The sequence below is a fragment of the Leptopilina heterotoma genome, unplaced genomic scaffold (assembly GCF_015476425.1).
Source record: "Leptopilina heterotoma isolate Lh14 unplaced genomic scaffold, ASM1547642v1 Lhet_43, whole genome shotgun sequence".
Lineage (NCBI taxonomy): Eukaryota > Metazoa > Arthropoda > Insecta > Hymenoptera > Figitidae > Leptopilina > Leptopilina heterotoma.
This window is the reverse complement of record NW_025111081.1, coordinates 251,138-265,790: the sequence shown is the minus strand read 5'-3', so window position 1 is coordinate 265,790 and position 14,653 is coordinate 251,138. Positions and strand designations below refer to the sequence as shown.

Below are 14,653 nucleotides of genomic sequence, written 5' to 3'. Positions count from 1 at the left end.
ATGTGCGCCATCTGTTATGTAGAATATGAAACTTATGGAAGTTTCCTAAGAATTATTTACCAGTTATCGGTTCTCTGCATGTTTCTGCCCTCTGCTGACAAAATTGATTACAATTAGCTTTCTGCTACAGCCTCAGAGCCTGTCATTACGTTATACTATTCAATTTCTCATTTTGCAATCGAGTGAATGGAGTTTCTGCGTGGATTAAAACAATCTTTTGGATTTTGGTAATTTAGAAGACAAGCCCCTTGGTACTCTAGCTAATTTTGTAAAAAGTGTCTTGTGATTTATCAATATAAGTAATTTCAAGCGACTAGTAATATAAGCGAGATTTACATTGATAAGTTTACAATCAACTATCGACAGTTACGACAAAATCTCTCCAGCGAAAAAAACGCTTCAATAAAATTTCAAGGGACATGAGTAGATGTGCATAATTGTAAAACGGAATGTGCTCAAAATAAATGCAAATGTTTTAGAAACAAAAAAATGTACTTAGAAGTGTCACGATACACTAAAAATATTAATCTCGAAATTAGAGATTTAAGTGGGGAGGGGGGGGTAAAGGTTTGCACTTTCAAAAAATCAATTTTTATTTTTTTTATTTTCTTATAGTAAAACATCTCAAGAATATTATTGTCCTAAAATTTAAAATCAATCAGAGCAACACTCTAGGAAGTCATTGACTAATTAGTCTCCTATCCTCTTAAACTGTAACTCCGTACAGTGGGGCAAAATAAAAAAACGGGGTTCAAAATAGTCTACAGGTCACAAATCTTAATGGATTTTTCAAATGTTTTTAATTACTCAACAATCAATTTTGAAGAGATCTCTCGAGGCCGATTATAAAATTTTTGTTAATTGTTAAATTATATTGTTTTAAACTATAACAAATTGACACTTTTTTTTTAGTTTTTGATGTATAAAATTTTGTAAATAGTGTAAAAATGTTGTTTATCGCTTTTAATTAGTAGACTGCAAACGTCTAAACATTTACAGTAAATGTGTAATGTTCAAAGAAAGTTATATAATTATTCTAAACAAATAAGAAAAAAATTTATTATTTAATTCAATTTGCTCGAAACTCGTCACTTTTGGGGGTTTTCGGGGTCGCTGATTACGAATCCGGTGTTAGTTTTTCAAAATTCAAAATGGCGGACGACTTTTTTAAAAGTCGATCCAATTAGCTTGAAACTTGTTACTCGGGGGTTTTTGGGATCGCTGATTACGAATTCGGTGTTAGTTTTTCAAAATTCAAAATAGCGGATCCAATATGGCGGACTTTTTTAAAAATTGTTCCAATTGTCCTGAAACTTTTTACTGGTGGTTTTTCGAGGTCGCTGATTACAAATCTGACATTAAATTAGTAATCATCGACCCTGGAAACCCACGAGTAACAAGTTTCAGGCAGATAACATCAATTTTTAAAAAAGTTGTCCCTCACATCATGGATCCGACATTTTGAATTTAGAATTTTTTTTTGTCAATATTTTCCTTTGCGTAATTTTAAAATTAATATATTAAAATGATTTTTATAAACCCAAACATGGTATTGAATAATTGTTTAAAATATTTGTTTATGAAAAATACAAAACATTGCACTAGCAATATATAATAGAATCATTAGCGACTTGTGAAACAATTAAAAACTTTTAAATAAAAGTTAAAAACTTTTTTAATATAAAATTTTGTTTTTTTTTCAAATAAAATTGAAATAATTTATAAAATTATAAATTTTGTATCTCAAATATTTATTATAATATATATACTAAAGTACGTACTATTTGCCTTAAAATGAGAAAAAACTGGCAATATATCTTATCATTTGTACAGTTGAGAGCCACTTTAAAGATCATTATGCACGGGTGTATATAGGGCCCAACTCGGACCCGTCAAGCGGACCGAATTTCCCCTTCACGGTTTAAAAAGGTCAGTCCTAAAGCCACTGCACGCTTGCTGCAATAATAAATTGCTCTTCCTTTTTCCTTTGTTTTCTTCTCTTACATATATATTTTTACACCTCACACGCGTTAAAACATTTTCTCAATTTAAAAATCATTTAGAAAAATAATTACCTTTTCTTAAACACCAAAAGAAAGATAATAAAAATGTCCGAAATTCATAATAATAATAGACAACAACGAAATATAGTAATAATATTAAAAAAATTAAAAATATTATTTTTGTTGTTGTTGTAAATCATAAATTGTACAAATATAATGTTATAAACGAAGAAAAAATTATTTTAAAAAATGCAAATTTTCCGGACAATGGAGATAAATGTTATCAATTTATTTAGCGGACGAGCGCTTGTATTATAATAGAGCGGCTGAAAACTGAAGAAATGCTTACCGATTGGTTATGGATCTTTTTTTCGGTCTTTTATTATTATGGATTTAAATTACACCTTGAAACTCTAGTGGCGTTGGGTGAGTCGAATTAGTAAATTATCCGAAGAAACGTTTACTATATACGCATATACTATATATATATATATATATATATATATATATATATATATATATATATATATATATATATATATATATATATATATAGTATAGTATATTAACGGAAAAATTATTATTTAAAAAATCTAAATTTAAAAAACTTTTAAAAAAAAAGTTTTTTAAAATGTTATTTTTAAAACTATATAAAAATTATAAAATTACGATAGGTAACATTATAATGTTACGTAACGTAACTTTATAAAATTTACTTAATAGTTTTATTACATTACGTTAAAAATTATGTAATAATCAAGTTATGTAACTTTATATTTATATTTTTTAAGTAATAGTTTTATTATGTTTATATATTTACAGTTGCGTAATACTTTTGTTACGTAACTTAAATATTTACGTATATAAAAATTACTACGTTACTTTATAGTTTACTTAATAGTTTTTCTATAAGTAACTTCATATTTACTTTTTATTTATTATTTTCATTTTATCTGAATTTTGAGAAAAATTCGTGCCAAGAAAAAAAGTAAAAACACTAAAACGTCGCACGTTCTTCTTCACTACTTTTCAATATACACATTCCATGAGCCGAAAAAAAGGAACTTTAATATTTTCTTGGAAAGTGTTTTTTGATATTAATTTACATTATATATATATTTTTTTTTGTTGAGAGAGAGAAAGAGAGAAAGAAAAAAAGACGATGAACGAACGCGCAATCCATTAAAATTGCCGAAGGCGGAAAACTAATGCTTATGCCCTGCACTTCAAGCTGCGCGCTTTAAATCCATGTTATTATAGGTTATTACTTAGTAATGAAAGGCCCCCTCGCGCCATTTATGTCTTATCTCCCTTCTCTGTCTTCAACATCACTTTTGAAGGGTTTATAATTCCAATTTTTCGCCTCTGCACTTTTAAATTCTCATGAAATACGCTGTACGCGATGTACATAGATTCAATTCGAATTACTCATCTGACATTTTTTTTTATTAAAAACACGTAGGCCTGTACGAACTGTAATTTCAAACGTGTTTTATAATTATAAATTTATAAAATGTTAATTTTTTGCTACTTATTTTTCATTTTATAATAATGTTACTTTTATATTAATAAGTCAATTTTTTATTACTAAATGTATTATTATAATTTGCGTTGCTAATTTTTACTAATGTTGTTGCATTGCATTATATTTTTATACTGCAAAGATTTATGTTAATGCATATAAATCTATATAAATATAAATACACTGCAGAAACCTTAATTAAAAGAGGCATAAAAAAAGTTGTCTTTAAAACTTAGCAACCCCAATAAACTCTCAGATTTATATTCCCATAATCAGGAACTATAATATATAAATACTCCCAATTTTCCTTAAAAACAAACAAACTATATGAGAATTGAGAGTATTTTTCAAGAACAGTCTCTATTAGTTTCGCCATTTTGAATTTATAAAAATATTTTTTCTTTTTGTTTCAGATATATTGCACCATCCAGGATTAGGGAGCGTTCACAAATGATGTCACGCTTTTGGGGATAGGGGGGGGGTCTTACTAAACGTGACGCAATGTATTTTTCTCGCATGTGAAATTGCAAAAATTGCGTGACAGGGAGAGGGGGGGGGGGGAGTTGAAAATCTCCAAAAATTGCGTGACATCATTTGTGAATGCTCCCTTAATGGAATTTGTCCAATCACGCTAACAAAGGATGAAGAAAAAAGTTTTCTTATTATTCAGATAACTTCATAAACTTTGATTCCTTTAATTAGGAAAAGTCAAAATTATGACTCAGTGTGCAAAAAAATATTCTTATTATTCAGATTACTTCAAAAACTCCAAGTCCTTTAATTAGGAAAAGTATAAACCATGTGTGATTCAGTGTGAAACAAAATTTCTTATTTCTCAGTTAACTTCGAGAACTTCGATTCCTTTAATTAAGAAAAGTCAACATTATGACTCAATATGAAAAATAATATTCTTATTATTCAGATAACTTCATAAACTTTGATTCCTTTAATTAGGAAAGTGAACATTATCACTCAGTGTGAAAAAAAGGTTTCTTATTATTCAGATAACTTCAAAAACTTCGATTCCTTTAATTAGGAAAGTGAACATTATCACTCAGTGTGAAAAAAAGGTTTCTTATTATTCAGATAACTTCAAAAACTTCTGTTCCTTTAATTAGGAAAAGTCAAAATTATGACTCAATGTGAAAAAAATATTCTTATTATTCAGATAACTTCAAAACTTTATTTGCATGTCGTAATTTTTTTTTACATCTAGTAGTAGCAGTGTATTTTTCCGATGTATTGCTCTCAATGTCACTTATACGTATGTTTTTCTATAGTTAAAGCAAAGTAGTAGTAGTAGTACTTGTTGTAGTCCTGGCTTTTGTTATTTTATTTATATTTTTGTGTTTCTTTAAACAATTAAAATTAGAAAGGGAAGATGTCCTATATAGATATTATATAATAAATTTCCTTGCGTGGGAGAGTGGTAGGACTTTGATGCGTATTCTGGATTATAATCCCTGTTTTCCTGACATCATAAATATATAAGTAGTGGTGAAGAGTGAATCGTGTTGTATAGGAGGAGGGAGAGGGGGGGGGGGGTTAGCGGCAAAATTCAAGAAATGCGCAAAGGGGTTTTAGAGAGTCTGTGTGAGCGGCTCGTCAAAGAAGATTGTAATTAGCCGTGCATGTGCCGCTCCCTGGGATGCTTGGCCGCTCTTGGTTCGTTGCTTATAAGCCCGACGCGCGAGTATTATGTGGTATATAGAGTCGCTTTTTAAACCGGACGGGAATTCGAGCTTTTTGCCCTCCACGCTGCGATATTCGTATATAGCGAGACAAAACTCCTTCCCGTTTGTTATATATATATATATAAGAGAGAGAGAGAGAGAGAGAGAGAGAGAGAGAGAGAGAGAGAGAAAGAGAGCGAGAGAGATACCTCAAAACATTTCACCCATCGCCAGGACACGTCAAAGTCTTCGCGAGTTAGCAATGAGAGAAACAAAAAGAATTTTACGATCACAAGAAATCTACTCCTCTGTCCTCAGTCCTCACTGCGCGCTTTATATCTGCGATGCGAACATACGCGAATTTATCGTTAACAATCTAAAGAGTCCATCTTTGAACATTTTTTTATAACTCATTTTAATGATGACCAAAGAAAAATGTTTATTCAATTTAAAATATAATGTTTAGATATACAAAAATATCTGTCATAAAGTTAATAAGCCGCGTTAAAAAGATGAATGGAATCTTAAAATTTGGATCCTGTGCGTCTTCAGGTCAAAATCTGAACGAAATCCTACAGATAAAGATATATGTCATAAAATAATAATTTTTTGACCTATATGTCAAAGATCATTCAAAATAATGACCTCCTTATAAGCCGTTACATTATATCAAAGTTTAGGATAAAATTTACCTATTTTTGACGCACATTTCAAGTGTCATTCAAGCAGGTAAAATGTTCAATATGTTATGTCAAAATTATTTACAAATTTGACCTATTTTTGACCTTCAGTTCAAGGATATAGGTCAAATTTCACAGATTGTTTGAGTTTCAAGACATTTGCGTTTTCTTTACGTCAATGTGTAGATCAAAATTGACCTATTCTTGACCTATAGTTCATTGTTTTAAAAAATCTGGTCAACTGTGACCTATTTTTGACCTTATTTTCAAGATAACGGCCCCTAGGGGCCGCTACATTCTGTCAAGATTTAAGTTAAAGTTCAGAATTTAATGATATGAATTAATTTATTCAAAAAATTAATTAATAAAATTTAATTTGAATGAAATTGACTAAAACGCAATATTTTTATTTAATGACAAAGTAGAATTAATGTCAATTTTATTAAATAAGAACTTCATTTAAAAATTTCAAAAAATATTGCGGCAATTTTAAATTTATAAAAAAAAGTTTAAATAAGTATATAATTATGATAAAAATGAGAATATAATCTAGAAATGTAGATAGATAAAGCAGAAGATATACAAACATAACCTAAAAATATGTAGATTTTATGTTTCGTATAGGTCAAAATGTGATCGCAATGCAAAAATGTCCAACATATTAAAATTAGCAGGTCAAAAAACGAATTCGTTCATCTAAAAGTAAAAAATTAAAAATAAAGTACAAATCTCAGAATTAATATAATAATTAATAAAAATTTAAAACTTCTGACTTAAAAGTAGGCGGGGCAAAATAAAAAATGTAAATTTGATGTAGTTTTTTTTCTTTTTTTTCTATATACCGCCAGGAGTGAGCTACTTGACGTATATTGAAATTACATTTTGATTGCCCATCTGAAGTACAAATGGGGATCGGGTTACTGGAGTTTTCTCAAAACCCCCATTGTACCGAATTACGATTGTGAGTGACAATGGAGTCTTCGAAATCCTTGTGGTCGACGAGAGACGGTTTTGTTAATAATAGTCTAATAACAAGTGGGTTCTAATAAAGACCATTATGGCATTTTTTACTTGACCTGTCATTATATATATAGCAGGGGTACTCTATAAACCCCCCTTTACGCAAGCCAACCATCTCAATACTTTTATATTAAATCACATTTTTTGACTACTTTTTTTATTATTTATAATATATATTTAATTATTATCAAATTTTATTTAAAAAAAATTTTTTAAATACAATAAAAATTTTTTTAAATATAATAATAAAAGATTACTAAATTACTTACTAAAAAATTTTTATTGTTGACCTAACTTCTTCTGCTTCTTTTTATGTACTTTGACATAATTTTTAATGTTATGTTTGCTTCCTTATGTTACTTTGGACCTAAATATTATTGAGAGTGTGTTCTAAATCTAAATTTTTTGAAGTTATGGAGACCCTTATTGGGCCTTCTTTTGACCCGTAGGTAAAAAATAAGGTAAAATTTAAAATAGATTTTAACGTTTTGTAAAGGTCCTTATTGAGATCCTTTTTGACCTGTAGGTCAAAAATTAGGTTAAATTTTACATAAATGTTAACGTTTCGTAAAGGCCCTTTTTGAGAACCCCTTTTGATCTGTAGGTCAAAAAATAGGTCAAATTTGACATAAATTTTGAAGTATTGTATGGGGACCCTATGGGGGTCTTTATTGGGCCTTCTTTTGACCAGTAGGGCAAAATTAGGTCAAATTTGTCCTAAATGTCAAAAAGTTGGTCAAATTTGACCTAAAGGTAAAAAATAGGTCAAATTTGATATATTTTACCTATAGGTCAAAAAACATCAAATTAGACATAGATTTTTCCGTAATGTAACGGCCCCTATGGAAGTCGTTATTGTGCCTTCCTTCTGCTTGTAAAATATAAAAAATTTTGTTACAAATTACACATATTTATATATTGTATATTGAGACTAACAAAGAATTTTTACCGGAAGCCAATATTAAATATATATAAAGTATATTATTGAGATTCATGTTCAGCGGAAAGTCGAACAAACAATTTGTCGAGGGTGCTGAGTACAAGAGAAAGAAGGAACCCGTCGTTGAAGATTTGTAACTATTGTTCGCTATACAATTCCCACTTGGACCTATATAATGGAGGCTTGCATATATTTCATCCGTGTAGATTCTACCGTGTGGATTCCACAATTTCTTCAATATATATTTTCTATATATATATATATACATATATATGTATACATACGTATATATATGTATAAACGTATATTATGGAAGGCAGAATTTCTATTATATACCAGATTTCGAGGACTAACACAATTTTTTTCGTATTTCTCAAATGGTTTCTTCGGTGTGTTCCTCTTTTCAGGCTTGAACGCAGTTATGTACCGTAACGCCCACCGACAGTCTTGACGGATAGAAAGATATTCTTCTTCCCGGGAATATCGGCATTGAGCCACGAAACTGGTGGGACAGGTTGGCTGCTTTGATCCCACCGCACACGATATTCCCTTTTATTATTATTCGTCGTCGTCATTGCTCTAAAAGTGCTAATTACACATTTACACCGTAACTATATATATTCACCGGGAACATTTACACAAAAGATCCTTTCTTTTTTGTGAAAAAATAAGTAAGGGTAAAAGAATGGAACAAAGAATAATTTTGTTACAGCTACTTGTGTATTATATAGCAGAAGTGTGAATTAGTTGTTATCTTCTTTCTTTTTTGTTAGAACAAGAATAGGTAAAAATAATAATTGATAAATTAGGTAACATAACCTATATACAAATTATATAGAGAGAATATATGCGTGCTTGGTGTTATTTAGTTTTGGTGTTATAATTTAATATATATGTAAGAGGTTGAGAGTAAAGGAATTTGCTTATAATTTGTAGTTTAGACAGAAAAATTTGGGTGAGAATTTTTAATAATTGTGTACTTGAAAACCTAACTTTAACTTTTTTATATGAATTGTTAAAATTTACTAATTTATGAAAAGTTTTGGGAATATGACATGCGAAAATTGGATCAAGGAAAATAAATGCAAAGTTACTACTACTAGTACTACTACTTCTACTACTACTACTACTACTACTACTATTACTATTACTACTACTTTTTTCCTACAAAGGAAAAAGATATGTATAAGTGTCATTGTCGCTTAGGTCGAAATTTCTTTGGTATAGACATACAAAAATCAACCTAAGCTCTAATGTATACTAATCTACTACTACTACTATTACTAGATGCAAAAAAAATTTTGAAGTTAACTGAATAATAAGAATAATTTTTTTAGCCTATGTCGTATTTTTGGACTTTCGAATTTACAAGAATTGGAAGTATATATGAAGTTATCTGAATAATAAGACAATTTTTTTCACACTGAGTCATAATGTTGACTTTTCCTAATTAAAGGAATTGAAATTTATGAAGTTATCTGAATAATAAGAAAATTTTTTTCACACTGAGTCATAAATGTTGACTTTTCCTAATTAAAGGAATCGAAGTTTTTGAAGTTATCTGAATAATAAGAAAAATTTTTTTCACACTGAGTCATAATGTTGACTTTTCCTATAATTAAAGGAATCGAAGTTTTTGAAGTTATCCGAATAATAAGAATAATTTTTTTTCACACTGAATAATATGGTTGACTTTTCCTAATTAAAGGAATTGAAATTTATAAAGTTATCTGAATAATAAGAAATTTTTTCTTCTTCAGCCTTTATTAGCGTGATTGGACAAATTCAATTAAACCTGATGCTGCAAATATCTGAAACAAAAAGAAAATATATAATTAAAACTATTTGGAAATTCGAATTTATGTTTACTATTTTATACTGAAATTGAAGTTTTTAGTTATCTGAAATATAATAGGAATACTTACCTTTCTTCAGCGCTTGTTATAAAGTGATTGAACAAATTCCATTGATGTTCACTATATACATTATCTGAAACAAAAAAAAATAGTTTATTTTTTAGCAGAAAATCGAAAAATGAAGAAACATACATTATATAAAATGTCTGAAAAATAATCAACTTCTTCGCCTCTCTTATGGTGCGGCATACATTGTATATCACAAGACAAGATATTTGTGCTTTAACAATCAAAAAGAAGATTTCCAAGTTTTTTCCGTGTCTCCTTGCCTTTATAATCCACGTATAACCCCGCAACCAATTTAACTCGTCACAATGTGCTAAAGAAATCGCTGGAGACGAGTTTTTAAATCTTTCCCTTCAAGATATTTTGAAGTAAATTCTGCGCGATCGTTTGTACTTTTTTTTTGTCTTCACCGTCATTCTCATCTCATCTCGGCGATTCTCTTCGGCACTACTGTGACTTTTTTTTGTTCTAAATACTTCCCCCTCTTTGTCTCTTTTCTAAATTAACGTTCCGAAAAAAATTGTACCATTTTCTTCATTCCTTCTTTCGTCACGTGACTCCTTATGTGGCAAAAAAGGTCATTATTATAAAATAAAGGGTCGTTCCTTATTTTTTTTATAAAAAAAAATTAAGTACTTTTTTTTGAAATTTTACCCCCCCCCACCCCAAATGTAACATAAATTCAAATATACAATTTTAAAATTTTCTAGATTCAAATACTTCATTGTCCGACATTTTTAATTTTGAAAAACTCACGTCACGATAATCGCAAGTATATACTGTAACTTTTCTTATTATTTATCGAATTTATTAATTATGTTATTGAAAGAAATTAATATTAATTATAAATTATAATTAATATAATTAATAATATTAATATAATTTACAATTAATATAATTTATATAATTAACAATATTAATATAATTTATAATTAATATAATAATAAATTATAATTAATATTAATTATAAATTAATTAATATTAATTTCTTCTAAGTAATAAAGGGGAAAAAATGAAAATAGAAAAAAATCCCTTCTTTGGGACATGATTTGAAAAAGGAACCCTAATTAAAAAGTCAAGTTTCGAGGGTGAGGGAAAGTTATAGGGTTAGTTATCGTTATTATGCCCTCACACCTCAGCAGTGAGTATACGATCTCCACCGAGAATTGACGAATCCTCCCGACTGTATCCGAACGCACGATCTATGAAGAAGTCCCTCTCACTTGATCTTCAGTCCAACCCGCGCTTTCGATATGCGTGGAGAGGATTATTGTCGCTCCGATTTTTACTCGTAGAAAAAGATTTCGTCTTTCACACAAGTGATATTTTGAATATAAAACAAGTAAACAATCATCGAAAATAAAAAAAAATTTTTAATAAATTTCTCCTTCCAAGAGAAATAAAATACCGACAAGTGTATTCTAATAGTTTCTCAGTGATACTTCTGAATAGAACCACTTTTTTGATAATAAACTGAATTACGATATTTGATTTTGTGGTTAATTATCCGAAAATCTAAGTTCACAGCCCTTAAATGTAAGAAAATTTAAGGACATTTTATACCCTAGTAAGTAGTTGTCAGTTTACAAAAAGCGAGTGAAGAAATAAGAGCTTTGATAAGAGAGAAAAAAAGATGATGATGATGTTGAAGAAAGTGGATTATTCTAAAATAGTGTTTTCAATGGATAGTGTAAATTTGGTGAATAACTGGATTCCACAATTTCGTCTTTAGAAGATTATATTGAGGTGGAAAGTGGGGAGAGAAAGAGACTAGCTCGCAAAGATGAATCTAATTTGGACAACGTTGGTCCTAATGGCAATTACGAGCCTCGTAAATGCCTGGAGCATTTACCACACTGGTCATCCTGGCACTGACACAAAATGCGAAAGGCTAAGCGTTTCCTTTTGTCGAGGTCTGGGCTACAACCTCACGTCCATGCCAAACTTTATGGGCCACGAAAATCAGTTACAGGCTGAACGCGGGGTAAGCTAGCCTTCTTTTATATTATATATTATTAATTCTCAGAACTCGACTTGCTCTCTTGAAAGAAAGGCGCTTTTTCAAGTTCCCCCTCGCATGTTCTCTTCTTTTGTTGTACTCTGAATTTAGACATTCATTTCACGGACGTACGGCTCCTTTCATGATTTCTACTATATACGATGCCGGTACATATATATATATATTTCTCGAGAAAAACAACTCGACAAGATTTAATTAGATTATTATATCAATTTTCACACGTGAGTTGATTTTTTGTTGCTGATGCTGTTGGTTGCTTGGAATGTGGTTCTCGATGATGATGATGGTGGTGATAATGACGATGTTGATGATGATAATAATGATGATGATGACGATATTGATGATGATGGTGTGGATGATACCGATTGTGCTGCTGATGATGATTGCAAAATTTGATTTCCAAAATCAAACATTTTTTATGGTACTTCCTATATAGTTGGTAGTTTACTCAATTCATAACTTTTTTGAAGTTTTTGATATCAGTTAGTTAAAAATTTTAATTTCTTAATGGCATTTACCAACAAGAGAAACCTAATGCTGCTCATAACTTATAAAGACTAACAATGATTGCTAATTCTTTATTAATATTCATAAATCATTATGGTAACATTAGGTACATCTATAGATGATGTTAAGTACAGTAGTATTGTTGGTTATTAATATTAATAATAATCAACTCTGTTTGTTAACTTTAAAAAATTAGTAGTACTTTCCGTTCATGACGTTAATTTCCTAAAGGAATTTCAGCTTCCGTTATTAATTATAAGATGCTACTATAGTAGCATTAAGTATTCATTGATGATAATAATTCCTATATTGCAAATTCCGTTATTAATTTTAAAATGTTATCAGTAGTAACAGGTATTTATTAATGATACAAAGTCTTGAAGAGTACTGCAGAGACATTTTCTGATATTCAAAAAAATGTTTGCAGCATTACAACTATTGAACATCAATACCCATTGATGATGCTAATTTTTAAGTATACTGCACAAAAATTCGTTGTAACTTTCTATGATTTTGATTCATTAATGGTACAACAATTTTCATTGTCAATGTTGAACTATTATTAATAGCATTAATAACAACAATGACGAAATAATAATTGATGATATTGATTTGCTAAATAATAATATAATTGAATTGCTAAATAGTACTGCAATATCCTATAGATATAACTGAACTAAAAAGCGAGCTTGTTTGCAGAATTATTAGGTATCTCTTCAAGATATGCCATCTTTTAAATATATTAACGACATTAACGACATTAATTATTATATTAATTATCAAAAGTTCGTATAGCATTAGATATCTGTTGGTTAAGTTCTAAGTGGAACTGCAGCATCATTTATTATAATTTAAAAAATTTGATAGCAGTGTAGATATTTGTTATTGATGCGTCAATTTCCAATTGCTACTGCAGCATCTGTTATTAATTTGCAATAATTATCAGTAGCGTTAAGTTTATGTTAATTATGATAATTCCCAAGAAGCACTTAGTTAATTGTTATTAGTTAAAACTTAGTTCGTTAGTAGTTTTTAGGAATATCTTAATTATTATTTAATAAGTAGAACTACAGCATCCATCACTAATATTAAAATTAGTGGTAAGAAATCAGCATAACTTGAAAATTCCTAAATAGTAGTGCAATATCCGTTAATACTAATTTTAAAAAGTTCCAAGTAGCATAATATTGATGATGTTAATTCCCAAATGAAGTGCTATTAATTTTAAAAAGCTATCACTTTCGATAAAACCAAATTTGTTATAAATTTCCAAAAGTTGTTTTACAGCAGACCGAAAATAATATTAGTTCCTAAAAGTTATACTAGTGCTTCCGTTAAAAATTTCAGATTAGATCTACAGTTAAATTTTTTGATTATCAAAATTGAAATGAATTTTTTCCCTACTCTAAATCATTTCCGGCCTCTAAATCTACTCTGGACTTAAAAACACTTCTCTCTTAAAGAGCACACTGGAAAATACCCTTTCTACACCATTTCGACTCGGAAGTTTGTTCAGGGTAAAAGATTGCCTTTGATCTCCTAAGTTTCAACTGTCAAACATCAAAAGACACACTCATGCTGTAAACAGTATAGACATTTAATTAACAAACCAAAAGAAACGTACGAGTAAAGGGAAATCTATTAATGCTTCTAGAAGCTTAAAAAATAGAAGAGAAAAATATGCCAAATATGCTAATAATGATGCTATCTATTGGTACACGATTTGTATGATGTTCCAAACGGTATTGCAGAATTGATTATTACAAATTAGTTGGTATCATTTTCTATTGATGATTTTAATTTCTTAATGCTAAAGTAGCTTCCGTGTTGAATTTTAAAATGTTTGTTGGTAGCATTATTTATTGATGATAAAACTTTCTAAATATTACAGCGACATTCATTAATTTTCAAAAGTTGTTTGTAGCAATAGATATCTGATGATGATGTTATCTCTGTATTGGCAGTACTACAGCAAAAGTTGTCTATTTTTAAAATTTATCAGAAACATTAGGTATTTGTCGATGATGCTATTATTATAATGAAATGACACTAAACAGTAATGCAGAGTTTATTGTTTTTAAAAATTCGTTTTACTACCATTTTCTCTCGATGTTTTTAATTCTACATGTTTATTGCGTTAATATCTAACTAGTGTTGCAGCATCATTACCAAAAGTTGCTAGCAATGTTAATTAATTTTAAATCGTTCTGAATTTTAGGATTTATTAACACATACCTAAAGTAGTGTTTTCTTTAACAGTTTCTAACCTTCTTTGCCTTCTTCACCTTCTTCTTTTGTTTAAATTTCTCATCTCTTCACCTTTCGTAATAATCTTGAAACACTTCCGAAATATTCTAATTTCGTTT

General features: G+C 29.2%; 1 protein-coding gene across 1 annotated transcript in view; it reads left to right on the top strand.

The window, feature by feature from the left end:
• The first annotated feature begins 10,984 nt into the window (after positions 1 to 10,984).
• Positions 10,985 to 14,653, top strand: part of LOC122506642 (frizzled-4-like) — a 31,076-nt gene continuing 27,407 nt past the window's right edge. The window contains exon 1 of the mRNA XM_043618949.1: positions 10,985 to 11,744. Coding sequence (XP_043474884.1) covers positions 11,544 to 11,744 — 201 coding nt within the window. The 5' untranslated portion in view covers positions 10,985 to 11,543. The remainder of the gene's footprint in view (positions 11,745 to 14,653) is intronic.